Source organism: Simochromis diagramma, unplaced genomic scaffold (genome assembly GCF_900408965.1).
Source record: "Simochromis diagramma unplaced genomic scaffold, fSimDia1.1 OVJJ01000107.1, whole genome shotgun sequence".
Lineage (NCBI taxonomy): Eukaryota > Metazoa > Chordata > Actinopteri > Cichliformes > Cichlidae > Simochromis > Simochromis diagramma.
In genome coordinates, this window is record NW_024387209.1 from 6993300 (window position 1) to 7013665 (window position 20366).

Consider the following 20366-nt stretch of genomic DNA (forward strand, 5'->3'; position numbering starts at 1 on the left):
GTGCGCTCCTGTGCAGCCTTATGTACTCAGCGCATGCAGTGAGAGCACGAGTGAAGCTGCGGAGGAAGCGAACGTCCAGTCAGGCTTTACTTTAGAGGAACAGGATTATAAAATGATGCACGAGAAATGAACAGAGTTACTCATAACTCATAGGTTGTTAGCATCGGTTGGGACACTGCAGATAAACAAAGAATGCACTAATTTAGAAGCATATATCCAAGCAAATGCTTCAGAACTGTTGGCACAGGGGGCACATGAGAGCCCCAAAATGTTTTCTCATTCTTAATTGATATCAGATTTTAGGACCTGTTGTCATGTTTCTGGTTTTGCAATGTTTACATTGTTCCCTGAGTCTGGACTGCAAGAAGGCCAGTTTAGCAGGAAATATGCTGTACTAAGAAAGACCTTCTGTTAAAAAACAAAACGTCAGGATGACGGCGCATATTGCTTCAAACCTGGATAAGTGTCGTTCAGCTTTAATGGTGCCTTTGCAGATGTGCATGTTACGTCTGGCATGCGTGCTAATGACATACCAACATGGACGGTAGCTTTGAAGTGTGACCTGATGACAAGTCAGATCATCCCTCTCGTCTTATTAGTTTCCCACTTCACAGCAATCAGCTCAGTCCACCTAAATAAGGGGTTGACTTACGGACGATCTGATATCCTCGTGTTGGCGTTGTTCCCACATCATCATAATAAATGTTGTTCCAGGTTCAACATTGCAAGTGACCAATCACCTTCTTGTGACGTCATACTTCTGCGACTTCGAAATACCCACCTTAAAACAAATTTTCTTCACTTGTGCCCGCCTCTGTCTGTCAATCCAGCGCTCCGCTTCACTTGCGAGAAACCGCCGCCTGTCCGCCGAATTTGAAGTCCTTTTAGGATACTTTTTAAACGGTAAGCATTATACATATGTTCCTCACTTGGCTTGCTGTTTGTTTGCTAGTGATAGGCTACTTGACGACAGCATTAGCTAACCAGTGTTCTCTAGACCAGCGTTCCCCAACTTTTTTGGTGTTTCGTGGCCCAGGGGTTGGGTCAGGCAAAATTGCAGTAGCTTCCCTGATCATTTTACAAACATAAGTGAATAGAATTTGAACTAAAAGGGCTAGACTAATGGTTGTGTGCTGAATCTATGAATCAAAATATCACCTGGAAACATAATTAACTGGTCCATAGCTGTGAAACTGGACATGAGTTCTTGATTCTATGGAGATTAACAGTAATCCAGAAATTTACAAATTTGTCCTGGGCCATCGTGTAAATGTCGTCCCAGGGACACCGTGTAAATGTCGTCCCAGGGACACCGTGTAATTGTCGTCCCTGGGACACCGTGTAATTGTCGTCCCTGGGACACCGTGTAATTGTTGTCCCTGGGCCATCGTGTAATTGTTGTCCCTGGGCCACCGTGTAATTGTTGTCCCTGGGACACCGTGTAATTGTTGTCCCTGGGACACCCGGTGTCCCAGGGACAACAATTACACGATGGCCCAGGACAAATTTGTAAATTTCTGGATTACTGTTAATCTCCATAGAATCAAGAACTCATGTCCAGTTTCACAGCTATGGACCAGTTAATTATGTTTCCAGGTGATATTTTGATTCATAGATTCAGCACACAACCATTAGTCTAGCCCTTTTAGTTCAAATTCTATTCACTTATGTTTGTAAAATGATCAGGGAAGCTACTGCAATTTTGCCTGACAACATTTTTATGACAGCTATATTCACCTGTACATTTATTATATATCATAATACACTGACATGCAATTCTCTGTCTGGAGAACACTGGTTCGCAAGTAGCCTATCACTAGCAAACAAACAGCTATCCATTTCAGCCATTTCAAGGAAAATATATGTATAATGCTTACCGTTTATTAAAGAAAAGTATCTTGAGTGGAATTCAAATTGCTGGATCGGCGGACAAAAGGCGGTTTCTCGAAGAACATTTGTTTCTGAAGGCGGGTATTTTTCGAAGTCGCAAAAGTATGACGTCACAAGAAGGTGATTGGTCACTTGTAATGTGGACCCTGGAAAAACATTAATTATGATGATGTGGGAACAACGCCAACACGAGGATATCAGATTGTCCGTTGACTTACATACCAAAGCAATCCTATAGTCTGCATAGAGTTTACAGCTAACAACTCAATGTTAGCTTAGACCAGTCATGCAGGTCTAGAGACAGTTTGGCAACCTCTTAGCAACGTTTGGTCGCTAGGGAAAAATTTGTATTTCCAAAGTTTTGGAGTTCGCTGGTAGATGCCACAGATTATGGATAACACTGATTTCTTCAACAAGAAAATGAATCAGAGATCATTTCTTATCAGGACGTTTAGAGTCTCTGGAGTTACCCACAACGTTTTGGAAAGAGTTTAACTCGGCTTGACTGAAAGCATTTAAAATCCCAGTCTCCTATGGTAACCTGACTGTGGCGATTAGGAACAAACAGGCAGTTCTGAACAGGATTGTCAGAAGTACCAGAAAAATTTTTGGTCACCAACGAACTTCATTGGATAAGCTGTATCACCATGCTGTCTGTAAGGAAAGCCTGGTCTATTGTTGCATACCGAGAAAACGCTCTTTATTCGGATTTTGAACTAATGCATCTTGAAAAAGTGTGAAATCAACAACTTTCAAAAGGTGGAACTTTTACTTCATAGGCGTCAGACACGTCACAGTTCCTCTACATCTTAGAAAGTAGTTTCATGAAATTTACGGCGGACAGTCTTATGGCAAGCAAAGTAGTCACAATGTAACTAACTAAACCAGCTGATTTAAAAAATCAAAATACATAAATTTGTATTTTATGCCTGAGTAAATTGTGTAAATAATTGTTTTAAATAAAATATAAGAAAAAAAAAAATCCTAATCATTGCTGGTGATTTTCCTTTGTTGGAAGGCTCTTTATTTGAATGTAGGAAAAACTCAGAGAAGTTGGTGACTTTCCTGGATTCTTTTTCTTTTCTTTCTTTGTTTGTTTTGAGTTTTACCTTTGCATCTGTGGATGTGGAGCTCATGCACTGAATTACGTTATTCTGAAACCCCTAGACTCTCTCGGATGCTCTTTTTACTTAGTATTTTCTTCATTCTCTTTCCCATAAACACATATCAGACGAAAGGGATTGAATTATGTGGGAAAAGCCTTCAACAACTTCTTCTGGTGTGCCACATGATAGGAAAGCCCTTCTGAACAGCAGCCACTGGAAAGCCTCTGTTCATTATCTCTTCATGTGACTAAAAACAGTTTGTGACTGAGATGATTTCACCGCGGGGGGGGGAAGCATGAACCCGGAGAGCAGAAACATAGAAGGTCGCCCTCCTGAGTTTAGAGTAAATATCAGGTGCTGGAGGCCGTGGAGACAGAACGACATACCTTTCCACTAAATCAAAGAGCTGAGAGGAGCAGCAGGTGTTCTGCAGTCCCCCTTTCATTGAGACTTCAGCTCTGTGAGACAATCTCAGATCTTTAGCTTTCAGACTCACAGGGGTAGATGTTTGTAGCAGAAACATTGTGAAAACTGTATAATTTGTGTCTCTGTGTAGATGGAGAAAGAACGTATTATTTGATATATGGTGCTGCAGCAGTGAAGTATTACATTTAACTTAGTAACCTTTTAAAAATGGTTGCTGAGATTCAACCCAACAATGTTCCTTCAACACAAAACCTGCTTTAAGAGGAAATTTGTTGAGGTCTTTCTGCCTGTTATTTTCTGTTTATCCTGCCTCATTTGTGTGACGCCAATTTAAAGAAGAAAACAGACAAAGAAACTCGAAAAATACATTTAAAGTCACAATGTGCCCAAACAGGTGTTTTCAATATTTTAATGCTTATGGCAAAATACATTAACATCCACCAGGGGGCAGCATTTTACCACCATGTTTGTCGAGATGTATTGAATGCTAAACTGTTGAACAGTTGATGCCTTCCGCCTTCTGCTTTCAGGTAACAAGGAAATAATATACATTTATTCATCTGATTGGTGGCAATAAGTCGAAATTCTGACTCATTAATTTGAAATTCTGAGCTATGGATGACTTTTTTTTCCAGTGCCCAAAAAAATCTTCCATAGAACGACCAGTTGATGTTTTCTTTCGCCTTCCAGCGACTTGCCTGATTAAATAAATACAACAGTAAGTCGCTGCACCATCTTGTGGCAGAAATCGGTATTGCATAAAAGTGCAGCCTGGCACTAATTTGCAGCACGTAGATGTTTTAGACATGAAGACGTCTCAGTGCTGTCTTCATATTCTGTTATAGGTATTTCTTTTACAGGTCTTTATGTATTTTTAAAACAAGATAGGACATAAGTACATTTAAAGTACCAGTAATATCACTGTGTACAGCATGTTGTCAAACATACTGTACACAGTTTTTGTTTGGTAAGTCATCTTTTTCACACCTGTCCTGGAGACATTTCATCCAAATTAGACTGCAGACCGGTGGTGGCTAACTCCTGGCGGGTTAGAAAACATTATCTGCCGCCTCCTTTGATGTTTGTGCCCTGAGAAAGGACAAGAGCGGGGGGATTCGAGCTCCTGCCTCCTGAGCACTTCCAGATGTCACAAATCCTCTTTTACTGTGAGAAAAACAAGGGAAGAACATACTGGAGGCCTGTCTGGAGCTACAGTGCCCCCAAACATCTTGCAACCATACCGCTTTTGCACTCTTAAAAAAACGTGAGTCATTCTCGACATGTCTGCTAGTCTGACTTTTATAAACTCAAGCTTGGCTACATCTAAACATGGCATGTTTTTCACACCAGATTACATCTTTTCTGTTGGGGAAAGAATCAAAAGCTTTACATCATTTTTAAGAGCGCAGTGAGAGGAAAACGTGATCACTGATTGCTTTGTTTACATCTGTTAGAGGAGTTACGACAAGCTAATTGGCAATTATTGCCTCCAGCCCTTGTGGGAAACACAAATGAGGAGCTCGTTTTCTAAAGCGTTTCATCGTAGCGCTGGGGGAAACGATCACAACTAGAGAGTTATTGTTTAGCATCTCAGGTCAGAGGTCAATCAGCTTGAGATAGGTGTTGTCTGAGTTGAACTGATGTGATTTTTAAGCCGCCAAAAGATTGTAACAGATTTTCAAGGATACAGTGTTAAGTGATTTAGGTGACTTTGACCGTGTCATGGTTGTTGGTCTGAGTATTTCAGAAACTACTGATCTGCTGGAATTTTCCCACACAGCTATCTCCAGAATTTACAGGGAATGATCTGAAAGAGAGAACCTACCCAGTGAACAGCAGTTCTGTGGGAGAAATTCCCTTGGATATGTTGGAGGAGAATGGCTAGACTGCTTAAATAACAGGTAACTTAAATAACACTTGTTAAAACCAGCGCAGAAGAGCATCTCAATAACAGCAGAAGAGCACGCTGGGTGCCACTCCTGTCAGCTAAAAACAGGAAATTGAGGCTATAATTCACACAGGCTGACCAAAACTGGATAATAGAAGATTGAAAAGCGTTGCCTCGTCTAATGAGTCTTGATTTCTGGTGTAATATTTGTGTGGTAGGTCAGAATTTGGTGTAAATCAGTGGTCCCCAACCCCTGGGGCATGGAGCAGTACCGGTCCGTGAGTCGTTTGGTACCGGGCCACGAGAGTTGGGGCTCGGTTGTGAAATGTATGGTTTTCAGGGTTTTTATCGTTAACTCAGTTTCCCTGGGTCTTTTCCCGTGTTGTAGTTGCGTGTCTTATTTTGCAAGAAATATTTACGCATTACCATAGCGACCAGAGCGCATTAAGAGGCAGAGAGGAGGATGTTACTCTCATTGTTGTTGGCACATTTCAGGAGGACGCTGCTAATAAAGTTACACAATTACACAGTGAATTTGTGTTTATTATTATATTTACAAAATACCACAGGTTTTTTCTTGGTCGTATCATTTTATTTTGTTGTATTTATCTGCAACACCTTAAAGGCTAGTCCGTGAAAATATTGTCTGACATTAAACCGGTCTGTGGCGCAAAATAGGTTAGGGACTGCTGATGTAAACAACATGAAAGCATAGATCCATCCTGCCTTGCATCAACAGTTCAGACCCTTTTTCCTTTTTAACAGGAGGAAACCTCCAGCAGAGCCAGGCTCAGAAGGGGCATGTCCATACCGTTGTGACTACAGTGTACCCATCTTCTGATGGCTGCTTCCTGTACTCCACAGTCACCAGATCTCAATCCAATACAGCACATCTGGGAGTGGAAAAGGAGATTCATATTATTGATGTGCAGCTGACAAATATGCAGCAACTTTGTAATGTCATCACATAATTAGAGACAAAATCTCTAAAGTGTTTTCCAGCACCTCATTGAATCTATAATGAAGAATTAAAACAGTTCTGACGGAAAATTCACGCCAGTATTAACAAGGTTTACAAAATCATAAAATCTTCTAAAAGTACCAACTGATTGTTAGGTGAAAAGGAAAAACCCACCTCAAACATCTTCACATTTTGGATTTGATTCAAGAATAACGTTGTGTCTTGCAGTGAAACAGAGGTGTACAACTTAACACCTTTAAAACATGACGTGTTGTCCAGCCAGCACCCTTCCTGTGACACACGGGCCAGTGCAAGGTGACTTTGACTAGTGTAGTGCCTATAAGAGATGTTTAAAAAACTCCTTCTGCTCAATGAATCTATCATTTGAAAGACTTCTGAACATGCTGGCAGAATGTCTGTTACAGAAAATCAGTCAACAGATTTGATTTAGTTAACAAAGCCAGAGAATCAGTAATTAAAACCCTGACTGTCCATTTTATTCTATCAAAATGTGTTAAAACCAGTAAAACTTTAAAAAGTTTATAGTTTTTACATGCATGCGATAACATTCAAAAACAGTGGTAGCAAGCATGTTTGGAAAAATTCCCAACACTGCACAACATTGTCCTGAGGCAGCATAAAGAAAAGCAGAAGTTTTGAACTCTCTCTCTCTCTCTCTCTCACACACACACACACACACACACACACACACACACACACACACACACACACACACACACACACACTTTTTTAAAATGGTTTATGGCATCTTAAAGGTACAGTCAGTAATTCTGTACTCAGATATAAACACAGATTAATGTTTAATGATGTCTCCCAGCAACTGAGTTCTGATAATACTTATAATCAATGTATGAATAATACACAGGAGCAGGTTTGCACTTTGTGGAAGCAGCCACGTTGCTCCACCATATTTGAATACAGTGGCTGTGAAGGACGCTGCTGTAGCCAAACTAAGAGACCTGTGACTAAACTTTCACCACTGTCAGAGTTTGAAGGGAATGGACCAGCCATGGGACATATTGTTAATAATGATTTGCTGCCATCTAGTGGACAAATGGCAGAAGCCTGAAAGAAAAGGAATGACAGCCTCCTGCTCATCACCGTGCAACTCAAGTCAAACTTGGTGGTGTTTATACTTGTGTAAATCAGCAGTTTGAGAGCATGCTGAAGGAAGAAATTAAAAAAAAAATCTTTTTTTGCATGGACACAAAATCAATAAAGTAATGTTTACAGTTTGATTCCGGCGCTGGATGGGAGTAAATCCTCACACAGCCTGGCTTAGCATCCGTTGGAAAGTCTCAAAGCAGAAGAGCGGACACTGATGCAGCTACAGAATAACGTCTTTTGATCACATGGCCAGCTCTGTTTTCACGTGGAACTTCGCTCTGTAAGTTTGTTCCATTTTCATACATGAAACAGAAACCACAAAATGAGGAAGTCTTTCCTGCTCTGCCTTGTGTGTGTGCGCACAGGCGAACTTATGACAGGATATTAAAGAGCGTGTTTGAGTATGTGTCATAGTTCATGAAAACAATGATTAACCTGATAGTGCAAACGAAGAGCTCAAAGAGCGTTTGCAGAGGACACGATTCACTCAGTCTGACTGCTGAATGCATAGAGGAAGCTCATCTGCAGACCAACTGATCCAACTGTGAGTTACAGCTTTCAGAGCTCGAAAACTTCCACTTTACAGCAGAATGAATAAATAATGAGGCATGCAATGCTTTAACAAGAACAATTGTCAGCAGAAAAGCCTTTAAACTCAGTGTTTAATTGTAAAAGAACTGCAGTGTTATTGATAAGGAACGCAGAGATTTATCAGGCATATTAAAAGGAAGCTGCCTTGTGCTTAGACAGCGTGAAACAAAACATTTTAAAGGTGTTTGGGTGTACTAATCTTGCAGAATGTCATGTTATAGAAAAATCCTGGTAAAGGTTTTTAAAAATTTGTGGTTTAAAAATGAAGAAACCAACTCTGGAAAATCAAAAATTAAATTTCTTTCTATATATTGTCTAGTTTGTTCTTTTGAGGACTCTTGGAGCCTAATGATCTCAGCTTTGATCAAAAGTCTCTGTCTATGTTAGCTTTCTTAGGAGGATATTGCAGACAAGCCCTCTGAAAAGATCTGAGTGATTCAGCTGATGGATGTTGATTATAGACAGAAGAAACCAAAGAGAAAAACAGAAGGAAATACGAGTTTGTATTTTAAATTGATTTGACAGACCAACACTTTAAAATATGAACATACAACATTTAATATGGTTGCTTCGTGGATGTGCAAGTAGTCACCAGTCTTTGCATGGATCTTCTGTCCTGATCTGCTGTTGACTCTCCATTACTGGCCAGTGGTAACACATTAACCCAGCATAACCCCGTTGTGTTCCATAGGAGACATATTGGGGCTAAATTTAGGCCAGGGAAATGTCTGGATATACCCAGAATCCAGAGGATATGTGGGGGCAGGTACAGACACAGGGTGGAGTGCTGCTGCAAGAATGGCACTATAGGTTGGAGCACCTCATCTCAGTGCCTCTGTCCAGTCAGATTTCCACCAAGAGCAGTCAGATCAGAGACGGTACTCTAATGGCTGCAGGAACAGCTCAGAATTGAATCCAGCATGCCAGCAGCCCTGCCTTGGCCAGCGTCAGTCACTTGTAGCATGTGCATTGAATATAGAGGTGTACAAAGGTAAATAACCAATCAGACCAATGACTAAAACATAACATTCACATTTCAACAGAACAGGTTTGGGGTTCGTAAGATATTAAAATGATGCAGAGAAAGAGATTTAAAAGAAAGACTGAAAATGTCCTTTACAACACAAATGATCCCATGTGGATAATGAATCTTTCCAGAGTAACAGTGTTGTGATTATAGGACAACCCAAACTAATTTGTATCTTTACACAATTCTACAGCAATCAGATCTAAAAAAAAAAAAAAAGGACCCTTGAAACAGTTTATTCCTTTATTACTAGCCACTCGAAAGAGTAGCTAATAATAAGCCCCTATAAAGGTGGACAAATCCTAAAGTTTGCACTTGGACCTTTGACATGAGCTCTAAGAAAAAACAAAACAAACGACCTGTTCTGCTAAGAACACTTAAAGTTTACTTTGGGTGTATTTCAGACCACAGATGAGGTTAAACTAAGAGACCTGTGACGAAACTTTAACTTGCCCTTAGAGTTAGTGCTGTTTTCGGGACATTTGGTCAAACAAGGAATCACACAGTGTCTGTCTACATGTGAGCTTAACTACCAGAAACACCAGACTTGGGTTTTTGTTGTTTTTGTTGTTGTTGTTCCTTTACATGTATCTGTAACACCACCACAGAGGATTTTAAATTAAACCCTGAAGGCAGACTTTTAGCTTTAACGGGAGGAAGGTCAGACAATGTCAGTAAACACCTAAAAAACAGATCTGGAAGTCTACGCACCCAGAGACTGCAACCCTATTCCTAATAAAGATAAAATGTCTTCCCTAACTGATGCTTTTCCTGCAGGTCAGCAGCCCACCGATCCCTCCACAATGGATGAGTTTGACGGCTTGACTCCCAGCGAAACTTTGAAACGAGTGTCTGACTCTCTGGGCTGCAGTCCGACCTCTGCAGAAGTGGCTGCTTACTTCGACAAACATGACAAACTGCGACACTTCAGGGAGGAATTTCTGGTGCCGAAAATTACAGAGCTGCCGCCTTGTGAGTGAAAAATGTCTCATTTAGGTTGATGGAGAAGAATATTTGTTATTAGCAGTTGTTTAATTCTGTTAATGTTTCTTTAGCTGATCTCTCACTGGTCAATGGTGCCAAGGACTGCATCTACTTTTCGGGCAACTCGTTGGGGCTGCAGCCTAAAAATGTCAAGAAGTACCTGGAAGAGGAACTGGAGATGTGGGCCAAGATGTATGTTAATGCTTACATTTGATATTTAACCAAAGGATGAGGCAAAGTGGCATGTATTGATGTATTCTTTTACAGTGCTATCCATGGACACACAATGGGTGCGAGACCTTGGGCATGGGCTGAAAACAACATTGAGGAACTGATGGCCAAAGTTGTAGGTAAGAAACACTGACGCTTGGCTGGTCCCTCTAAAGTAGGTCAGGATTTTTGGAGAACACGATGTTTTCCAAAGCTGCAAATTTTGGCTCACCTGAACTAGTCTGACAATGGCTGTAACAGTTGACTGATTACGAAAACCCAAAAGGCAACTGGCGTTTTTGAAGGAGTTTGGGAACTTTCTAGCACTGCACTTCTCACAGTTTTGATACCGTTGAGTAAATTTAGAATCAGAGTACTTTGTTAATCCCTAAGGAAATTATGGGAGACCATGATTTGCAGACAACTTGCCATCATCCATGCAAGCTACCACGGTCATGGGGTACACATATTGCCCTAGCAACTGGTGGTTACCAGGGGTTCACAAACTGGTCTATAGGCCTGTGTGATTGCAGCTTTAGCAAATGCTTTCACAGCGACAGCCAGCAAACAGCTGAGGAATAACGTTTTTTCCTAGCAACCAGGGGTTTCAAAGATGATCACTGACAAGTTTCTAGGCCCGTGTGACTAGGACCTAAGCTGCTTTAGCCTGCCCACCGTTGGAGCTCTTCTGCAAGTAGCTTTACAACCCACGACTATTTTTCCCAATTTGCTCTGTTTTGTGCAACAGTCAGTTCTGCGTCTTTGAAAGGACTTGAGAGGTCCAAGAGCAGAACCTGCCAAAGGAAAGACTGTTATTTCCAATGATTTTAGTTGGTAATAAGTCTCCTTTTCACTGAAAATACTCATAGTGGTCCTAATAAAAATGTTTTCTAAAGCTTCCATTTCAACTTGAGCTAAGTGTTGGATGGTTCAATCTAGAGTTTCACATTTGTGTGTTCTTCTGTGATGCTCACACACAGCTGTAGTTTTAAAACAGTCTGTCCCATTTACCTTAGCTGGTAGTTACTGCACTTTTCCATCCAGGCCTGTTTTGAAGAGTGCAAAGTCCATCTGTGATTTCATTCGCAAGTTCTGGATGAGGAAGACAATGACAAGAATACATGTGATCATTTGAGTCCTTCAGATAAAGATGACTATCCGGTCGTTAAGTCTGACGTCACTAGCCGTGTCTGGACCTAAACTCCGCTGCAGGTCCATATATCAAACAATCACTATGGCATTACTGAGAGTTGAAAAACTGTCTAAAGTCTTTCATCTTTAATAAAATGATCAGCGTTCTGCTCTACCAGGTGTAACAATTGAGTTTAACATCCAGGCATCCATGAAAACGGAATTTATGACATTTAACGGAGTTAGCAGGGAGTTAGCTCACTAGCTTCTATCTAAATACAATATAGCATGTCCTGACTGCGGGGTTTTGGAAACAAATTAAAACGTACAGCTCTGTTATCACTTCCAACATAAATGAAGACAGAAAACGAAACAGCAGTGACGTTTGTAGGGTTACTGAATTTTGGCTAGCTGGTATATAATGATGTGCTACGTGACCGCTAGGGACACAGCTATGTTAGCATAATATAAACAAGCTAACTTTTTTTCCACTTGATAAAAGTTAACGTGAGTGTTCTCGGTGGTCAGGAACAAATGTAATCGCATGGCAGGATGCTGTAAAAGGACCAAACTTCAGCCAGGAGAACAACTGAGATAATCCATCCACAATACGAGGTTAGTCATTCATATACTGCTGCATGGGCTGGGCTGTAGTTACATCCTAAGGTTTTAAAAACTGAGCTTAAATAAATGATTAGCGGTAATAAAAGCCGAGGGAGGTCAACAGTGATCACTGACTGTTTTAGGAGCTTTTTGAGATCAAATAGAAGAAAATACATAACATTAAACATGTTAACAACACAAAAGCCATATTAAACGCAGACTACTTTAGGCCCGGAAGTAGGATTCATCACGTCATCACGTAACGACCGGATAGTTTGACCATTTTGTGAACTGAAGGTTTCAACAAAAGCTACTATGCTTTAAATAACCTGGATTTCCTCATTTCTGCTGTTACTGAAATGAAATGAAAGCCTTGGGGAAATTTCTCAAACATTCACATATTAATTAAGAACACGACTCATATTGTCTTTCTTCTTTTGTTTTTGACAGGAGCTAAAACTGAGGAAGTGGCACTGATGAACGGTCTGACAGTAAATTTACATCTTCTGCTGGTATGATACAATCACTTACTGTTTCACCCCATTTAAATGATGAGATATACAAACATAACACACATAGTTCAACAACTTTCAAACTGAACAGTAATGTCCTTCAATTATTCGGCAGCTTTCCTTCTACAAACCCACTAAAACGCGACACAAAATCCTTCTAGAGGACAAGGCCTTTCCATCTGATCACGTGAGTACATCCACACATGATCACATTTTTCTCTCAAATCCTCCCTTTGGGGATTTTTCTTTCCCTGATCCATGAATTCAGCTTTACTAGTTTTGTCTAACTCAAAAGAAAAATTAAACTTCAGTGGATGATTAGTTGGGGTTTGATCTTGTGTTTCTCACCAGTTTTAACACTCGAGAAACATTTCTAGCCCAAAGAACTGACATTAATTGAAGGAGGAAGGTTTTTGAGATCTGTCCAGAGTGTACATTAGAGATGCCCTTGACCCTAAGTTTGTTAAGTACAATACCAATTCTGAAAAAGCTGTGTAAAATATGAATAAAAACAGAATGCAGGGATTTGCAAATCTCATAAACCCATATTTTATTTATAGTTGAACATATGGACTGGTTCTCATACAGCACTTTTCCACTCAACTTTCTACTCAAAGTGCTTTATGCAATATGCCTCATGCGCCCATCCATACAAGCACATGTTTTCTATCTAACATTCATAATCTAATGGATGCATCAGAGAGGAACTTGGGGTTCAGTATTTTGCCCATCAATACTTTTGCATGCAGACTGGACCTAAAGGGTCCTAAAAGGGCTTAAACGGAGTCTTTTCCTGCACTCAGTGTTTCTCTTACTTGTCTTATGATGTAAATAATCTCTTGTCTCCTCAGTTCAAGTTGGTCATTACCCGCCCTGTTATGTTCGTTTCTCAGGAACACCGTTTGTGGGTCAACTTGACCCAGGGCATTTAATGTGCATTAAAACATTTTTAATGCACATTAGAAAGACCTGCATATAAAACACAATAGTTTTACATGACATTGATTATTTTACAATTTTGTTTTATAATTTACATTTTTTTCTTTGTATGTAGTGATATAGAGAAAGTAACATGTGACATCTCTTCTGTTCTGGGTCAAACTGACTTAAAATCAAGACTAATAACTCAAGAGGATTTGTATTGAAAGTAAACTCTAGAAAGAAACGAAAGAACAAAAGAACAAAATAAGGGATAGCAATATGAACACAGTGTGTGTGTCTGTGAGTCTCCACAGCACACAAGTGACATGTCGTCACATGTTGCAATAGTAAAAACTATCCAGTGTTTAGAACCAGAAATACACAAAAATTAATAGGTGGAAATGAACAAGGTGCATGTGTCTACACAGCACATGAGGGACATTTCATCACTCAGGAAAGATCTCCGCCCAAATGACAAATGTGTTGTAGGCTGATACATCGATGTTGTAAAAGATGACCAGTGGCCAGCGTGCAGTCATTCACTTGGTGCTGTAGGACCCTGTGACTTTGTCCAAGTTGTCAACCCACCCTTTGGTGGCATTGCAGTCTAGAGTCATAGTTGGTTTCTGGTCCTCTCGTATGCTGATTTCAGCATTTTTGTGCACAGTGCTCATGAGCACAACTTTTTTCCCCTTTTGGTGGCAATAAGGTACCAGAGCTGTAATGTCTGTGAAGGCAAATATGGAAGACTGAGGGTCCCTGTTCTTGGTTTTCAGCAGCTCAGCAGAGAGTTCTGTTCTTTCGGACTGTTCTAACCATCGTGAGCTTTCTCTTTAGAAGCTCCTGAACCAAGTTGTAGTCACAGGTTATGTTGTGCCCCTGAGACCTTGTGCCATATCAAGCACAACCTTTGTGACATGATTCTTCTCTGGGGCTCTTCCAGCCAGCTTCCCAGTGTTAACCTGCATGTTCAGTGTATAGCTGGTGTTTGCATCACATGCTGCCCATAAAAGGTTCCTGTCCTACCCACTTGTCCTGGGACATGTGGGTAACACATGGGTTGTACATATGTGAAAATGCACAATTTTTATTTTATATGTTGATTACCTTTATGAAGCCAAGCACAAGAAGTTTCATACTGAAAAAATACTTTAAACTATTTATTTTAGATTTTTACAATTTAAAATGGTTCAATTTGACTTGCAACATAACAGGAGGGTTAAATCTTCAGTGTCCTTCTTGAATCTCTTTCCTCAGTACGCTGTGGAGTCTCAGATCCGTCTGCGAGGACTTGATCCTGAGGACAGCATGCTGCTGCTGTCACCCAAGCTGGTAACACACTGCACACTTTTATCTAAACTAATTTCTCCATGACGGAACAATTGCTGGGTAGTTTTCCTCCCCAAAGCAAACCCTCAGGTCATCTACTTCACGTCACGTGTTAGCATATCACTACGCGATGATATAAAAAAAACTTTCACAGCATCTTAACTTTCAAAGATGAAGGGCAGTTGCCGACCTATTGAGTGCATTTCATGCTGTTATTTGAACAAACGTGTCTGTAGCTCTGTGTCAGTTAGAAACTAAACACTGATGCTCCTTTCTGTGTGTTCAGGGAGAAGAGACCCTGAAAACCGAGGACATCCTGGAGGTGATCGAGAAGCAGGGCGACTCTATCGCAGTGGTAATGTTTAGCGGGGTTCAGTATTACACCGGCCAGCTGTTCGACATGGCCCGCATCACTGAGGCTGGCCAGAGGAAGGTGAGGAGAGGGTACTGTAACCCAGTGGTTCCCAAAGTGGGGGGGGCACATTACTGGGGGGCGCAGTATGAATAAAAAAAAAATGCTTGGACACTGCTAGCATAATGGACAGGTTTTTGACGGGGCTCCCACACAAACGCAAAGCAGAAGATGAAGCATCGCCAAATATGTTTCCAAACCAACTTCCTTCCAAGCCAAAGACTAGAAAATATGGTGAAGCATATCTTGCCTTTGGCTTTACCTGCACAAGTGCCAAGGTAGGTCTCCCAGGCGGAGTTTGTTTCCCCTGCATCGGGAGCACGCGCTGGGCTCTCCAAATCACGGACAAACAGTATCCCACATTCTTGATTAGTTCACAAACACGCCTTATAATGATGAACTACTCCTGAAATTTTGGAGATGTTAGCTCTTTCTACAGTAAAGCTACAGATTTTCTTGTAAAACAAAGGGGGGCCTAGCAAAAAGAGTTTGGAAACCACTGTAAGCAAAAAATACTCAGATAAAAGTCTTTAATGATGTTTCAATGTCACCAGAACTTTCCGATTTTCTTGTATTACTTAAATGAGAGTTGACACTTACATAAAAAAGCATGTATATGATTGCTCCCAGTGCTTTCATTATTTATTTCCAAAAAAGTTCAAAAGAACAGAACAGATGGAGAAAAGTACCAATCGCAGATCTGCATTTCCAGCTAGAGTTGGTGGGTATCACACCCACTGTGCGAAGTTTGATGGGCCAACAATAATACTGATGCACAATTTTTAACTGAGTGAGTTTTGCCCACTGTGACTCTGACTGACCAACGTTAACAACAACGCTATTCCCTTTTTCCAATTGTGTGTTTACACCCAAATCTTTTCCCCATTTTCATCTCAAATTTTCACCGCATCTCTCCATCATTTTATGAAATATTGGTGTTATTTGCAATAAATCCCATATTTTTTGATGCAACTCTTCAGTTGTGAAACTTTCCGGTTTGACCAAATGTTTCCTTGAATTGTGGAAAGAGTCAATGTCCAAAGAAAACTTAGAAGTCTCTAGAAGTCCTGGAAAGCTATTGCTCAAGACCACTTACAAAAATTTGAAGAAAGTCTGTTATCTTGGAAGCAAAAGAAAAATTAATCAGGGCCTTCTCGAGACTTTTGCTTTGTGCTGTATATTAAGTTGTTACTGTGTCCTCTGTTTGTCTGTCAGGGCTGTTATGTCGGCTTCGACTGCGCCCACGCGGCAGGAAACGTCGAGTTGGAACTGCACGACTGGGGTGTCGACTTCGCCTGCTGGTGCTCCTACAAGGTCAGCTGACAGGAGACTTCTAAAGTCCTGCTCACTGTTTCATCCAGACACAGTCCAGAGTGAATGAGACTCTGTGGAGCTGTAGGACAAATGTCCTTTCTGAGGAATATTAATGTTCTTTCTGGCAAAGGTTGAGACAACACAACCAGTTCCGATTTTAGACGCTTATACCAGGGTGTCAAACTCATTTTACATCGTGGCTCACATACAGTTCACTTTGATCTCAAGTGAGCCGGACCAGCAAAACTCACATTTAATCCCTGAGATATTTTAATGTAAGAAAAAGAACTTCAACAATAGATCTGTTTTTCTACTTGATAAAGAAATGGTGCTGTAGTAAAGGAAAGAAGTGTGGCAGCATGACTCTTTGGGCTTAAAGTTTAAGAAATGAATTACAGAAAATTTCTGGTGTCTCATTGTCCACACTGTCCTGTAATTATGTAATTATTATAAAATCAAAGTTTTTTTTGTTAATATACAGAATATTTCTTTGTTTTGCCAGGATGCACAAAGCAGCTCATGAGAGAAATTAAGCACACAAACCTATCAGGGTTAGATTTTTCTGAACTCAAGAGTAAGAAATCATGCAATTCTATAACAGACACTGAAAAAACTGGAACTACCTGTCATTTAACAGTTTATTACTTATTTATTTTGGTTTATGAATGACCATGGGGGATGTCTTTATCAAAAACCAATGGAAGGGGCCTTTAAAGATCAAAGCCTTAGGTAATTCGGCTGATCTCCCATTCAATAACTTCTGTAGTGCTACTTTTTGATCTCTGTGCAGCAGTGATGTTACATCTACCTTAGCGCCATCGCTGAAAACTATGGATCATTTAAACTGAAAACTGCTTGTTAACTGCCATAAACCTTCACATGTAATCCAGGACAGTTTGAAAGAGAAATTGATGCAAGAGCAGAGCGAACAGCCTAAAAGGACAGAACGGGGCATGTGAAAATGTCAGAGATTATCTTAATTTCAGACAAATTTCACAGACTTTTTTATTCATGTATCATAAAGGCAGCGGTAAATACTTATCTCCTCATCACCATTCACTCCAGCTTACTGAGGACTACCTTGCTCACTAACTGCCCTGTTAATGAACTGCAGGCGATTTCAGTACAATTATCAGATAAAAGTATAAATGAGAAATGCTTTGTGATGACTGTGGCTTTTTTGTTTGCAGTATATAAACTCAGGTGCTGGTGGTCTCGCTGGGGCGTTTATCCATGAGAAACACAAACATACCATCAAACCAACGTAAGAAACACTCCTCACAGACATTTTAGCTGGTGGGGATTTTCGTTGGTAGATATCCTTGGCCTAATTTTGACACTCTTGGTTCAGTCACAGCACTGGCAAGTGACACCTTGAGTCAGTCACGGCCAGATGTGGGACATCTAGGATAGTGAAACTAATATCAAATGATAAAATATGTCAAACTTTCAAACTCAAGTATCTTTCTCTTAAATTAGTCAAAATACGTTAATAGACAGGATTAAAGATTGGATTAAATAAAGTAACACAGCTCTCTGTTCCTGTGTCCTTCAGGCTGATGGGATGGTGGGGACATGACCTGAAGTCTCGGTTTCAGATGACTAACGGTAAAACTCATCACAGATTCCTCACTGACCTCTCTCAAGCCTGCTGTGTGCTCTTAGAGTTGCTATTTGCTTCCATCTTGTGGTCTCATGTGAACATTACACCTGCAGTTCTGCCTATTTGGAGACCTTTATGTTTAGAGTGTAAAGAGCACACCTCTCAGGCTTTGAATGAACTGAATGGATCCTGAAGCTTTGAAAGGGTTCTTGACTTTTTCCTTCTGTTTTTAGTGATGGAGCTGCAGCCTGGAGTGAGCGGCTTCAGGCTGTCGAACCAACCAATCCTGCTGGTCTGTCCACTGCAGGCCAGTCTGGAGGTACTCCTTCTAGACATGTTAATCGACCTGAATGAAACTTATTTTATAAGCTTGCTAGGGTTCCAGGATTATTAGCATCTATTTAACGTTCGGGAATTGTGAATCGTTACAAATTATATGTAGTTTGTGTAGTAAATGATCTCAAAACGACAACTATATTACGTGTACAATATATGCGCGCCATTGAAATTACACGTATGTTGTGGACATTATATGCAAACCATTGACATTACATGTGTGTTATGTGCAGGTTATTGAAGTTACATGTCCGTTATTAACATTACAAGTGTTATGTGTATGTTTTTGTCATTACATGCATGTAATGTATGTATGTAGTGCACTGACACTTTGGGGTAACTGGAATTGTTGTCATGCATATCTGTAAGTAAGTGTTTATCAAACAGTGATGCTAATAGTGCCTGTAGTCGATTACAAGTTGAATACACAGCTTGAAAAAACTATATGTGTTCATTATTCATCTCTTTCATTGTTTAATTATTGTACATGTCTATTTAATGGTTATTTAGTGTTTGCTTATTTCAGCAGTTTATTATTTATTATGGAAACTTGTTTCTGCCACTGAAAAAAAGCATTTTTTTGCCATACATAAGTTCAAAATTTAGGTTATTATCTCGCCTTAATTGCTCAAACTTATGGAAATAACTGAAAAATTGAGAAAATTCCTTTTTTAAAATTTGAGAGAGTAATCTAAAATCATGTCTTATGGAAGGGAAAAATGCTGTTTTCAGGCTTCCTTAATATATCAGCATAGTCTTGTACAAGAAAAAAAAACATTTGCCTGAAGTAACATCTATTTTTAATTTTCTTTCCTCATACACGATTTAAATCTTGCCAGGTGTTTAACATGACCACCATGCAGGCTCTGCGCAAGAAGTCCCTCCTACTGACGGGCTACCTGGAGTATCTGATTAAGCACTACTACACTAAGGACCCGGCTCAGCCTCACAAACCTCACGTCCACATCATCACTCCGTCGGAGCCTCAGCAGAGAGGCTGCCAGCTTTCGCTCCACTTCTCTGTTCCCATCAAAAGAGTCTTTGCGGAGCTGGAGAAGAGGGGCGTCGCTGTGAGTATAAACCCCGATATCTGTTTCTAGTACAAGCCTAATCAGGTAAAAATACAAGAATGTAATTAATTTTAACATCAAATGTAAATTTTGTCTTTTTATTTTAAGTTCTGTGTTGTTATCATCAAAAATTTAGAAAAGGGGTTGGTCATGTATTTGGCATCTTAGCCAGTTCAGTTTTGTATTTGTTTTCTTTTTTGGAGCCAGAAGTGTCCAAAGTTTGTGAATTCAGCTTGTTTTTATAAACCGATACCTGATCATTAGTGCCAAGTACATACAAATAAAACATTAGCATTTAACTCACTAAAACCAGAGCACAGACTGGTGGATGATCTTCATAAAAACAACTATAGGGACATGCTCGCTTTTGTAACTTGCCTACAGTGGCCATTGGAGGAGCTCCAGTTTTTGGCACTTTAATTCCTTGTGCTTCAAAAAATGACCACCTGAACCATTTTGAACTCTTTTGTCATTTCCTGTCTCATAGTGTGACATGAGGGAGCCCAGCGTGCTGCGAGTTGCTCCGGTGCCAATGTACAACTCCTTCAGTGATGTCCATCGCTTCATCAGAGCGCTGGGAGAGGCTCTGGCCGCCAGCAAGCAAGATTGGGAGAGGAACTGACTGCTACAAATTCCTGTGTTTTTTCATGGTTATTAGGAAGGTTGTAAAGCATTATGCTTTCTTTAAACGCCCCAGGTCTCTCATTTTGTGCCTTTTGGAACCATTTGAGCCTCATTATCTTCACTGTATTTTTAAACTTTTTTTTATCTGTTGCAGAGATATTTGTCATAAATTCTCAGAAGTAAAATATTTTTGGTGACAGTTTAAAATAAAGCTGAGAACAGCCTTCAGATTGAGAGAGAACCCTGACGTTCCCTTGGTCTTTGTTTCGTTCTCTATGTCTCTCTTTGAAATTGCACATA

The 20366-nt window shown here is 40.2% G+C and overlaps 1 protein-coding gene across 3 annotated transcripts; it reads left to right on the plus strand.

The window, feature by feature from the left end:
* The first annotated feature begins 666 nt into the window (after window positions 1–666).
* Window positions 667–20307, plus strand: kynu (kynureninase). 3 transcript variants are annotated; one of them, XM_040051530.1, is made up of 15 exons: window positions 7670–7943; window positions 8378–8489; window positions 9795–9989; window positions 10073–10193; window positions 10269–10351; window positions 12396–12457; window positions 12573–12644; window positions 14636–14710; window positions 14994–15140; window positions 16335–16433; window positions 17624–17697; window positions 17989–18041; window positions 18270–18355; window positions 19212–19442; window positions 19930–20307. In XM_040051530.1, exons 2-15 carry the CDS (start codon window positions 8435–8437, stop codon window positions 20062–20064), a joined length of 1488 nt encoding a protein of 495 aa, XP_039907464.1. In that variant the 5' UTR covers window positions 7670–7943; window positions 8378–8434; the 3' UTR covers window positions 20065–20307. The 3 variants fall into 3 exon arrangements, with proteins under 3 accessions (XP_039907466.1, XP_039907464.1, XP_039907465.1); XM_040051532.1 differs by lacking the exons at window positions 7670–7943; window positions 8378–8489 and adding an exon at window positions 667–903; XM_040051531.1 differs by lacking the exon at window positions 8378–8489 and having other exon boundaries at window positions 7678–7943.
* Window positions 20308–20366: the final 59 nt, after the last annotated feature.